The sequence below is a fragment of the Diceros bicornis genome, chromosome 12, assembly GCF_020826845.1.
Source record: "Diceros bicornis minor isolate mBicDic1 chromosome 12, mDicBic1.mat.cur, whole genome shotgun sequence".
NCBI classification, from domain to species: Eukaryota; Metazoa; Chordata; class Mammalia; order Perissodactyla; family Rhinocerotidae; genus Diceros; species Diceros bicornis.
The window spans coordinates 49,974,331-49,987,078 of record NC_080751.1 but is presented as its reverse complement, the minus strand read 5'-3'; the positions used below and the strand labels follow the sequence as shown (position 1 = coordinate 49,987,078).

The 12,748-nt window shown below is 42.3% G+C and overlaps 1 protein-coding gene across 18 annotated transcripts in view; it reads left to right on the top strand.

The window, feature by feature from the left end:
* Positions 1-12,428, top strand: part of LTBP1 (latent transforming growth factor beta binding protein 1) — a 381,680-nt gene extending 369,252 nt beyond the window's left edge. For all 18 annotated transcript variants that reach the window (XM_058551457.1, XM_058551453.1, XM_058551456.1 and 15 more), the window contains 3 exons: positions 5,855-5,977; positions 9,795-9,944; positions 11,413-12,428. In XM_058551457.1, coding sequence (XP_058407440.1) covers positions 5,855-5,977; positions 9,795-9,944; positions 11,413-11,594 — 455 coding nt within the window. In that variant the 3' untranslated portion in view covers positions 11,595-12,428. The remainder of the gene's footprint in view (positions 1-5,854; positions 5,978-9,794; positions 9,945-11,412) is intronic.
* Positions 12,429-12,748: the final 320 nt, after the last annotated feature.

Here is a 12,748-nt window from a genome sequence, read left to right as displayed (position 1 = left end):
CATTCGTGGTTATTACTCTCCCTGAAATTGAGTCACGAATGCTTATTGCCCAACTAAGTACTTACCTGATGCTTACGGTCGAAGGAATGTATTTAATAATTTTCCTCTCTGGGTTTCAGAAGAGCAGCTGTGGAGAAGGAAGAACAAAGCTTTCAGATAGACCGATTTAGTTTCAAATCCCTCGCCTAAACTAAGACAAGTGACACCATAAACCTTAATTTTCTTACTGGAAACAAAAGGAACTAATTACAGTTATTTCATAGGGTTGATCTGAGATTTAAATGAAAAAGTGTATGCAGAAGTACACAGCTCCTGGCACATAGGAGCTTTAATACCATGTTAGTGAACTCTCCTTTTTTCTGTTCTCCAGCAGCGATCTCTAGTAGCCAGCGTTGCCGGGTACTCTTGTTTCCCTAACACTTGCTTGTCTGTTGTCTGTGCCTGTGACTCTCTCTGAGTTCCTTTCCCTCCTCCTCTTTACCTGGTGAGCTTCTTTCCTGTAGAGTCTCGCCTCCAAGGTGAAGCCTTCCCCAGCTCTTCCTGGCTGACCCTCGTCATCACCTCTTCTGTGGTCCCCATGAGCTGTTGCACGTGTCACAGTGTACTGCCGTTATAACCTTCCTGTCTCCCAAACCCCACCCTGCCTGTGATATTCTCAGCCTCTGTTGGAATGAGTGAATGAGTCAATCACTGAAAGAAAGGACAAGTTGCCTTTAATATCACCAAGGCAAAGTACCATAATCCTGTTCAAGAGATAAGGCTCAAAAAAATGTGTCCAGTCCAGGGAACTAGGATGTGGAGAAGCAGGATTGGAACCTAAGACTTGGACTCGCATCCTTTCTCTGTTTAGTATCCCCAGTTTTCTCTCACAACTCAGCAAGTTTTAATATCGGGGGAGCAAGGTTCTCGCCTGTTTACCAGACACGGTGGGTAAGAGTTTATTCTCTGAGAAGGAGCGTAAGTGGACAGCCCCTGGAACAGATGCCAAGTTCCACAGGGTGTGGCATTGCCAGTAGAATCCCTTTTCACATTCCTTTCTCTGTCATCAGTACTGGATGGTATGTTCTGTCAATGGCCAACATTTTTCTAGTTTCATAGCTTTTGCTAATTTCAGTCAAGGAAAAATGCCTGTTACACTGCTGATTCAGCATGCACGGGGTAGATCTGCATTCCGCTCTCCCTGCCTCCTCCCTCCATTTCCTGGTTGTGTATGTATGTTTTCCGAACACCAACATCAATTAGTAATACACTTGGAAGCCTATAAGAAAAACACCTCGTCTAGAAATTTGAGCAAAATATGATCCATTTTTCTTAGTGTATAAGAATTGGTCCCTGTTTCTCCTCTATTTGAGAAGGATGCACTTCAAACTTTAGAGCACTGAGTTTGTTGCCCTGATGTGTGGAGAATGAAATGCAGCCTCTTCCTCATTTCTAGAAGCAGCTGAATTTAATCTGCCTCAGAACTAAAACTTTACCTCCCAGTTTCCTCACATGCCGGAGTGGCATTGTGACATGTGACTGTCCAGACCAGCCCTGCAGATGTGTCTGTCATCAGGAATGGAGATTTCCTGCCAGGATATAGTAATGTGCTTCCCAATGCTGCTGACAGCAGGGGCCCCAGACCCGCTGGCTCCGGGGGGTAATTTTTAAACGTTTTTTTCCAATTTAAAGTGAAAATCAAAGCAGCCCCATCTGTCATATGGATCTGCCATGCCAGGGAGATGAGTGTCATCAGTGGCCTGGATCTTGTTTAGCCCACTTAGTGACGGTGTCCCACACCCTCCCATGTGTGTCTTTTATAGCTTTGATCAAGAGCTGAGCATTTGTGCTTGGGGAGGTGAGGAATGCAATGAGGGGGGATGCTTTGAGGTGTGAATATTTCCATTTCCTATTCATTTCACATTCGGATTTGGCTAGATCTGGACGAACACATAGTATGGTGTCTCAAAAATGGTATTTTCCTCACAAGCCCTGCTAAGCAAAGCTATTCCTTTGCATCAAGCCCCAGACAACTAGGTGTGTAATTGTTGTTGACATGCTTAAGTAAAGGGTTTTGGAGAAAGAAAAAGACTCTAGGGACAGAAAACGTGTTCATCTCCACACAGTGAGCTGGATGACGTAGCAGCCAAGAGATTCTCATGGTCTCTCATGGGAAGTTGTGGAAATAGTTCAGGGGTCTGCTGTTCCCGGGCTTCGTACCCTCAACCAACCACGATTCACTGCATGCCCAAGCTGGACTGTAGCCATGACCCAGCCCTAGAGATAACCAAGGCCAGGCGCCTCCAATCTAGAATGGGTTCCAGTTGGGGCTTGTGGTGCTCAGAGACCCAGCACATGCTAGAATGTGCATGTGTGCAAATCCTGAAGAGGATGCCTTGCCCAAGACTCATTAGAAAACTGTGATATTCCACTTGCTCCCCTGAAAGATGATAAGAAAACTTCTCTCAAGACATTTCTAAAGGATTCAGGCACATACTAAGAATTGTTGAACATCAGTTTTTTCCCTATACTTTGAGTTCTCTGGATCTGGTGTTACAATGTGTTATCGCTCATACTTTATCACTGCCCGACCAAGTAGTTAAATTTGCCAAGGCAGTCACTAATTGTGTGCGTGTTACTTGAGATGAAGTCCATGAAGATATCTTCCTCTCTTTCCTGAGCTAGAGTTTCCCTCCATCTATTTAAAAATTCCAAACGATCTTGATACAATATCTAAAAACCTCTGGAGACTGCACTTTGATTGCTCTTAATATACTGCACAATTCTTTGCCCAATTGACAGCTCCTTTTAAGTTTTGCTAACACTAAAATTTATATCAATCATTCTGATACTGTCTTTGAAAATCTTCATTTATTTCCAGATGTTCAGTAGGGACTTAGTGGTTTTGCCTATGAGAAAAAACTGTAATCTCCATTTTTTTGGTGCTTCAAAATTTATGAACAGTTCCATAACATTATCTCATTTTTTATGTGTCAACACAGAGGCAGGCAAACAGGAATTATCCCCATGTGACAGATGTGGAAAATGAGGTTTGCCAAAAATTGCTAAGCTGGAAAATAACTGGTACAATCAGGACTTGAGCCCCGGCTGCTGCCTCCCAAGCCCACGTTCTTTCTGTTACTCTGTACTCACTTCACCCTTCACCCTGACCAAGTGTGAGAGCAGATGTGTGCAACAGGAGAGGCGGCATGGATGGATTAGGATGGACCCATCCATGCTCCCCAAAAAATAACTCAAAGCGGCATGTCCTGGTGAGGATGGGACTGGAGCACATCTTCAAATACAAAAGAAAGTACATTTAATGCACAAGTTATGTTTTGATAACTGACCAAAGCTGTCTTGAAGTTTGGAATGTTAATGTGTTAGAGAAAGTAAAGCAGCAAAGGACAGTGAGTTCTAGAATCTTAAAAATGTGTAGCTGCAGGAGAAGGGAGGGGAAAGAAGATGCGGCAAGTCCTAGAGGCCCCACTCGGTTACTCTCCTCTGCTCCCCTTTACCAGCCTGGGTCAAGTCAGAAGCCTTCCTTAGGAGCCACTTGGGAGCCCCCAGACCCAGCCTGTAGTTTGCTTTCTTGATGCCTTTGGATATACTCTTTCTAAAATCAATCCCAAATATCTTTTCCTGTAAAATAAATCTTGCTTGTCTACTTAGTTTCAGGTCACTCACCACCTTTTCCGGGAAGCTGTTTCTAAGCATTTCACAGGAGCAAAGGTCTGTTTCTCCTCTGCACTCTGCTCACATTTGGTCTCTTCCTTTTGCAATGCTAGATGGTGAGAGCTTGGGGAGTTTCATTTCTTGGTGGATGAGGTTTGGTCTAGGGAAGAGCATAGGAACAAGGGCCAGACAGCCCTGGGACAGCCCCATGTCAGGCGACAGATCCGGGATCTCCAGTCTCAGCAGGGCTTCCCTACAGCCAGATGTTGGAGAGGAGCGTGCTCAGCCATCTCTGGATTTGGTTTTACAAAATGAGAACATGAATGAATTTATTTTTAATATCCACTCGTGATCACAACTTTTGCTTGGATGTAAAATATTGACCAAGTCTTCCTTTCAGATGTACAACAAATGTATATAAAAAGTCACGAGAGAAAATGACCTCAGCTCTTGAAACTTGTAAACATCTCAGCAGTCTTGCTCTTGCAGGGAAATTTTTAATTCTTCTTTTTCAGACAAAGCACAAATGACAACCATTTGTGTTCTCTTTGTTTGAAGTTGTGTTTTTTGAGTCAAGGATCTATTTCCAGGTTCAGCTGTTTCTGTAATGAAATTAATGTTTCTCATGAAATGGTTTCATGCAAAAGTGTTGGGGGGTCTGTCTGTTGTCTCTGGAATGTTTCTGCACAAGGAGAATTTGGGGAAGGGGTAACCATAATCCTATCTATCTGGTGGTTCAGGTGTTTTCTGGCCTTACACTTCCTTTGTGCAATTCTGGAAGAGAATCGTGTGTGCTCATATGCACACACATGCTTGCGCACATACATGCACCTTTGACAATGAAAGAAAGCCTTAGAAGTTCACACTGTGGCCTTGGTGCATTTCTTTAGTTTTGTATGTTACAGAAGGAAACAAAGTAGAGGAAAACTCCCCTAATCTGTGGTCCAGGCCAGTGTGGCTGTCACCTTGTGTGACTGCCCTGAAAGTGTCCATCCAGTCATGGGGCCTGCAAACCTGCATCTCTGAGTTTTGACAGAGCTGCGTTTAGAATATGAAGCTATCCCTTCTAAAGCTTTCCTCTCTAGATCTTCTAAATAATTCTTCTAGAAGCAGGCAAGAGCCTGGGACTATGAAATGCATTGAAAGCTCGGTAACCCCAGAGCAAATGGAGAACCAGGAGCCCATGTGCTCGGTGGGTCCTGTGAGGAGGACTAAAGGAGAGTTTAGAAGTCAGACGGCAGTGGGGCTGACCCAGCTTGGACTGGGAATATGGCCTCGGGGAGTGGTAACTGCAGATGAGTCTATGTGGGTGCAGAGAGGTAAAGATGAGAACTGCAAAGGAGCTGAGCGAGTTGCAGGAGAGGCCCAGTGTTTAATGTGCACCGTGGAGCTTCACTACTGAGTTCCAATCTGGCAATGCCATCTACCAGCTGTCACTTAACCACTCTGTGCTTCTGTTTCCTCATCGGTAATATGGAGCTGACAATAATACCTCTTATAGGGTGGTGTGAGTGTTTTAGTGAATTAATGTGTGTTAAGTGCTTAGGACAGCACCTGGTACAGAGCAAGCAATAGAGGACTGTTAGCTATTATTATTACTATTATCATTACTAGACTATCATCATCATCATCATCATTACTATAATACTATTCATCAAGACCAGGTCTTGAGTAGAGTTATAGTAGTAGCTACTAAATTCAAATAGTACCTAGTAGCATCCTCACTTGGTTCTCTCATTTTTGATCACCAGAGATACATTTTTTCAGTCTCTAGTGAGTGAAAAAGTACCTGTCTGTAAGTATGATTACTTTATACCTCTAAAATGTTTTGATGATAACATTTTGATGATGGGTTCAGATAAAGCCGTTCTTCCGGAAGGCCTGCAACACTCTCAGGGTGCTGGCTCCGTTTTTCAGTTCCTTAGTGCCCTGGGATATGTTCTACCAACTGTTCAGCTACTATTTTTGGTCTTCAATTTAGAATCTTAATTATGTTTTACAGCATTCATCGTGTGTGAATGTACAGAGCTCCCATAAAGAATATTGAGACGCGTTCCAGGCTGAGAGGTGTTGAGGGGAGATGGGGGCATGCGGTGGACAGTGCCCTGGCTGATTCCTTTTGCTCTGAGCTGGGAGTGGGTGCATCTAGGTGCGAGCAAACAGCGATGGTGTGTCACGTTGCTTGTCATTTCCTTCTTAGATGACTATGCCCAGCTGTGTAACATCCCGGTCTCGGGACGCCGGCAGCCATATGGACGGGATGCTTTGGTCGACTTCAGTGAGCAGTATGCTCCAGAAGCTGATCCCTACTTCATTCAGGACCGTAAGCAACATTTTTTTGTTACTTTGAAACTAAATTGTGATTAAAGGTTAGTCAGTGGTCCTCAAAACGTAGTGTGGGAAACTTGTTAGAAATACCGATTTTCAGGCCACACTCTAGACCTGCTGAATCAGAAACTCTGGGGTGAGACCCAGCAATCTGTTTCACCAGCCCTCTGGATAATCTTTATGCATGTTTAAGTTTGAGAACCATTGGATCAGATTATTAGTCTCGCTGGTAGAGATGCTGTTATGTTTACTATCCTTAAAGAAAATTATCTTCTTATAATTTCCATAACAAAATCATTTTTTAATCCATTCAGTGGTGGTCTAGTTTGAGGGCTAGGGTTTTCTTGAAAGCCTGGTTTGAACTGTAGTCTTTTTTCATACAAGGAAATGACAAATGTGAACTGTACTGAGTTGATCCTTACAAGTATTTTAGAATGGGAGGTCAAAAAAATTGCTCTCCTGGGCCGGCCCCGTGGTGTAGCGGTTAAGTGCGCGCTCCGCTGCTGGCAGCCCGGGTTCGGATCCCGGGCACGCACCAATGCACCACTTGTCAGGCCATGCTGGGGTGGCATCCCGTATAAAGTAGAGGAAGATGGGCATGGATGTTAGCCCAGGGCCAGTCTTCCTCAGCGAAAAAAAAAAAAGAGGAGGATTGGCATGGATGTTAGCTCAGAGCTGATCTTCCTCACACACACACACACACACACAAAATTGCTCTCCTGGACAGAAATTAATTTTTAGAACCCACTCGGGAGGGGACTTAATAAGTAAAAAATGTGTGTGGGCTTTTCCTGGATTCGTGTGCAGAGTTCACCTGTGGGAGGTGGAGTGTGCATGCACAAATCGTGTTCCCATTTAGAAAGTAAATGTCTGAGGAAGCCACACGGGCTAAAGGTTTTTATGGGGGAAACCAGAGCTTTCAAATACAGACTAATTAAGAGGAGTCTGAAAAACAGGATGGTACAAAATGAAATATTAGTAGAGAATGGGTTGTGTCCCCTCAAGCACAGGAATAGGGACGCACAGAGTCCAGCCGCCTCGTCCCCATCTTACAGAGGGGCCCTCCTGGCAGCATAAAGCTGCAGCAGGTTTTCAAGACAAGGAGTCCCTGTGGGCCAGGGAGTGGAGGTTAGGACTTCGGAGACGCTGCTGAGTTACAAAATACAATGGAGCTTTTTCTTTCTTTGGGCCCTGACACCTGTGCACAAAGCAAACTCGCCATGGCCTGGTTCCTGAGGAGCAACTCAAGCTTCGTGATTGCATTTGGATCTACTTCAGTTCTGAGTTGAAGAGTTTTTTCTTCCTTCCCTTTTCCTTTCTCCTCCTTCCCTTTCTCTCCCTCCCACCCTCCTTCATTCCTTCCTTCCTGTTGTTTTTTGAAGGATGCAGGGTGTTTTCCTCCAGCAGAATTGAGTGCTTTAAAATTCATGTGAAAACAGCATTCTATTAATCCAGCCAAGTTGATTAACACACCTGTGTAACCCCCACCCAGGTCTAGAACATTGTCAGCACCCAGAATGCCTCTGGTGCCCTTTCCCAGTCCCCTCCAGCCCCAAGGGTAATCACTCTCCTGACTTTCTAACACCTTAGATTATTCCTTTTAATCAACAACACATACCCATGCACTACTTCATGAAATGTGCCTAAATGCACTGACAACTATGAGACTGTGTGCTTATGATTTTCTCCACTTCTCCGTGTGTATGTTATAGGTCAATAAACATTTACCTTAAAAAAAATAATGAAAAGAAGGGAGAAGAAATATTAAGGCTGAGAGAAAGCCCTGTTTGCCTGCCCTATAAATCCAAAGAGCAGGTTACGTCTGTGTGCGGCTCTGACACAGTCCCATGGCTTATGTGTGTGTCCTCCATCGCATTATGGTTCAGATTCCAGGAACTTTAATGTTGAAATGTTCTGGCTTATGTACCTTCTTTTGTAATGCTGACATTACTTTAAAAATTTTTTAATTCGCTACAAATGTTAAGAAATAAACATGTTGGTGTCACATCAATTTCCTCTTTAGCAACATATGAAGTTGAGAGGCAGTTCCAAGACCTCCAGCTTTGACTATGTAATAGCCTTTAAATTTCTTACAAGTTACAGAGAAATAGCTCCTCCTTCCCAGATCAGGAGCAAGGGCCTTCTGGTTCTGCTGTAGAAATGATCATATTGGGTTGATAGTAACATAGAGGGAAGGCTGAGGTTTCTTACCACCTTTCTGATTCACCATCACTTGCCTTCTGGTTATTTGAGAAAGTTGAGCTAATGGCTGGTAGTACCTTTAGTTAGAGCAGTATTTCTAAAATTGGAATCTTTTTCCAGAGATCAACTTTTTCTTGTAAAGGACCGGATAGTAAAAGTTTTAGGCTTTGCAGACCTAGTCTCTGTTGCAGCCACTCAACTCTGTCATGGTACCAGGAAAGCAGCCACAGACAATACGTCAGGTCAGCGAATGGGTGGGGCTGTGTTCCAGTAAAACTTTATTTACAAAATAGGCAGCAGGCCAGATTGGAGCAAGGGCTGCAGTTTCCTGACCGCTGTTTTAGAGTCCTCTGGAAGGGTTTTGGGGAGAGATTCAAAATTTCATTTCGTATTTTAATTTCTGTGATAAAAAAATAGTTTTACTAGTTATAAAGTCAAAATGATTTTGCCGTGATACATGGAATTTGAAAATATTTTCATAGATTAAGACTTTATTTTCTTAAGTCAGTATTTCTTGAACTAGCTTTGGGGATCTGGTGACATGGTCTTGATGGCCTGTAATATTTTTTCCCGCTTTAAAATTTTAAAAAGAGCCTGTCGTGGATGTATTACTCAATTTTTAAAATCACTGAGTTAGACCTTATAGCCCTGCATAAGCCATGATATGTTGCTGCCCCCTGCAGTCCCACTGGAGAATTACTTCAAAGCCAGATGGAGAGTTCTGGCCCTATTTTGATTTTTTTTTTTTTTTTTTAAAGCTCGTATGTGGTGAGGTTTGGAAGGGGGGGAGGGGATGAGAGGCCACATCAGCAGTGTTTTTGGGTCACCATGGATTTATATTTACAACTTTCCTCCCTAGAAAGAGAGCTAAACACTCTTGATGCCTGGTTAAATTGTTTTTCTATTACTGGACTCTAGCTCTGAATCAGTTTAAAGATGTCTAAACTATAAAAAGAGCCTAACAAGAGCTTCTTTGTTTCCTTAAAAAAAGACTTTCAGTTTTCTAAACACTAGTGTGATGTATTTTTCTCATTTATCAAGATGTTTTGAGTCTCTTTTACTGCCTTTATGCTTTGATCCCCAGAGCCCTTTCGTAAGGTTCCTTCCGCAGCCAGAGCAAATAAACAGGCTTCACACGGCAGGGCAGCCTGGCTTTCTCAGCTCTGGGGAACGCCAGTGAAAAAGCACCGCCTCAAAGCCCCATGGATCTTCTGAGCAAATGTCTACGGAACTCGGATAGCGAATGCCACTGCTTCTATCCTGAAAGATGTTCTGACATTTGCCCTACTGAGAACTCAGGAAATTTGGAATTCTAGATACAAACTTTTAATAATTAAGGGCAAAACAACCATACTTGCTTTATTCATTTTATGTGATTTTAATAAAGAACATCAGAATTCAAGATGTGGTGCTCATCTGTACAACATACACAACGTTTTTAATATATTTAATATTGTGTACAGATATATTCCATGTTAAATTTTAATGCTAACTTTAAGGTGTCTGGACTATGTATATATGATGAACCATAACCTTAATAATCATAGAGTTTCAAAAAATGATGTAAGAGGTTGAAATTTCTAACTTGGTGCCTGTTCTTTCCTTTCCAGGGTTTTTAAATAGCTTTGAGGAGCTGCAGGCTGAAGAATGCGGCATCCTCAACGGATGTGAAAATGGCCGCTGTGTGAGAGTGCAGGAAGGTTACACCTGCGATTGCTTTGATGGGTACCACTTGGATATGGCCAAGATGACCTGTGTCGGTAAGAATGATGTGTGTCCTGTGGGAAATTATTCTTTTCCTGAGATCCTCTGTGGCCAGATCTCATAAAGTGAAGTACATTTAAGGTAGATTTGCCGAGTTTGAGTTTGGGAAGAGGAGGAAAGTTCTGGAGATGGGGGTAGTGATGGTTGCACAATGTGAATATACTTAGGGCTACTGGACTATCCGCTTAAAAATGATTAAAATGATCGATTTTTATGTTCTGTCTATTTTACCACAATTTAAAAAAAAGAGTTGATATCTCGTTTAAGAATTTATATGGTGATACATATGGAGGAAAGGCCAGAATGTTCCAGGTAATTACTTTGACTCTTTTAAATTTAGCTTGTGTCTATGCAGCAAGTAATGTTTTCCCTGAATACCTGACACAAGCATAAGGGAGTGTAGATGTCTGAAAAAAATACAGCTTCCATGGTAATCATTTTGGAGAAAGTTGTTCCTAAAACTTTCTCTCGCATTGCCTTCCCTCTTATTTTTAAAAGGACAGCGAACATACATTTATCCTTCCCTATGTGATCAGTGTTGTCTTCCAGGGCCAGTTAGCCTCTATGCTAAAAGGCCCTTGACTTGAAGTGGGTTTTTTTTTTTCTTTTTTGGTGAGGAAGAGTGGCCCTGAGCTAGCATCTGTTGCCAATCTTCCTCTTTTTGCTTGAGGAAACTGGTCCCTGAGCTAACATCTGTGCCAGTCTTCCTCTAGTTTGTGAGTGGGATGCCACCACAGCATGGCTTGATGAGCAGCGTGTAGGTCTGCACCCGGGATCTGAACCCACGAACCCCAGGCTGCTGAAGTGGAGTACGCAAACCTAACCACTACGCCACCAGGCCAGCCCCCAACGTGTTTCTTTCTATATTTTTGTGGCTCTTCTGCTCTCTCCTGTAGCAGCCCCTTTGCCCACTTAAGTTTTGTTAGTCTCATTGTCTGGTGGGTCTGGAAAATAGGTAACCTGGGGTATTATAGGTGTTTCCAGTGCATAAGAGCCTTTCCTTTCTGTGGAAAGAAATCGAACAAGGTAACTGAAGCCTTTAGAGAAGCTGCTCAGAGGGCGCTCTGCTCACTCCTTTGGTTCTTAGCTGTGTTCCTCTTGACACATCTAACAGTTCTTCTATACCTGTGCAAGGGAATTTAGGAGTAGGATGGTTCTTCCAGCTTTCTTGAGGTTTTGACTATAAAATGTCAAGCTGACAGAATGTTTATGTTGTGTTAAATAGCAGAGAAAGAAATTCTAGAACTTCCCTGATAATCTACCTTTCTAAGAACTAGCAAGTTTTATTTATCTTGCATGTGATTGAAACAGACAAGAATGGGAAAGACTGTACAGTTTACTGGGGGGAGAGCAGAGAGCAGCCGGGCCGTGCTCAGGCCAGATGCCTGGATGCCTAAAGCGAGCTATAGGTTACGTTTCCTCGATAGCAAAGCTTGTTTACCTGCATGGTTTGGCTTATTGCAGACGTCAACGAATGTGACGAGTTGAACAACCGGATGTCTCTCTGCAAGAACGCCAAGTGTATCAACACTGAAGGTTCCTACAAGTGTTTGTGTCTGCCAGGCTATGTCCCTTCTGACAAGCCCAACTACTGCACTCCGTTGAATACCGCCTTGAATTTAGAAAAAGACAGTGACCTGGAGTAAAAGAGAATCTACATAATCGAAGCCCATATACCCTGCACTGTGTAAAGGAAAAGAGAGAAATGTATTATACTTGAGACATTGCACCTAAACCTGGAATGTTGGCAGTATGGAAACATCATGGCATTGCATGCTCTCAGAAGAGAATGAGAGGATTCAGTGTGAGCCTGACTGGTGTGACAGACCAAATGGACATTTCTCTGAAAAACCAGTATATATAGTCTGTTCATATGTAAAATTCAGTGGAAAAGAGGCGGAACAGTGCTATTATTTTAAACAGAAGGTTGTATTATTATGTCGTTTTGTTTTTTACTATTGCTTGATTAAATTTGGCATTTAAATAGTGGTGGAAATATTTTATATAATTTTCATTTTTTTGTTGTGCAGTTCCTTGGCTACTGTTTTTCTTCAGATTTTTTTTTTTTTTTAAATCTCAAGTGCAAAAGTCTTTGATGAAATATTGTTAAACTGTATTATAAGTGTTGTTACACAGGGTTATGCTATTCCTGGTCTGGAGCATTTTTAAAATCCAAATTGTCTGTCCTGTGGAGCAGGCAGTGATTTTTGTTTCAAAACTTTTATACACATTTGGAGAAAAGTACTTTATATTTACGATGTATTGTCTGATTTTAATGTCCATTCTTAGCCAAGCTGCTATTAGGTGTCAATTGGATCCTTTTCCTACATTAAAATGGAAGAACTAATGAGCTTACATTAGTATTGTAATGTGTAAAGTAAACCCAGCAAAATTTTTTGAAAACTTGATGATCCCAGTATATTTACCATTGTATGTTAAAGCAAAATAAATCACCATTTTTTTAGAAAAAAATTCTGAGAGTAACTGTTAATGAGTCCATGTGTACAAGTTGTCTCCCCCCGCCCTTTATTTTTATCAATGGTTCTCTATTAATGTAGGGTCTTGTACAGGTTAATTATTAAATTTGTTAGATACTGTAATGGACTGAATTGTGTCCCCCCCAAATTCATATGTTGAAGTCTTAACTCCCTAGTGACTTCAGAATGTCACTATATTTGGAGACAAGGTCTTTAAAGAGGTAATTAAGGTAATAAATGAGGTCATTGGGGTGGGCCCTAATCGAATATGACTGGTGTCCTTATAAGAAGAGGAGATTAGGACACAGACACACAGAGGAAAG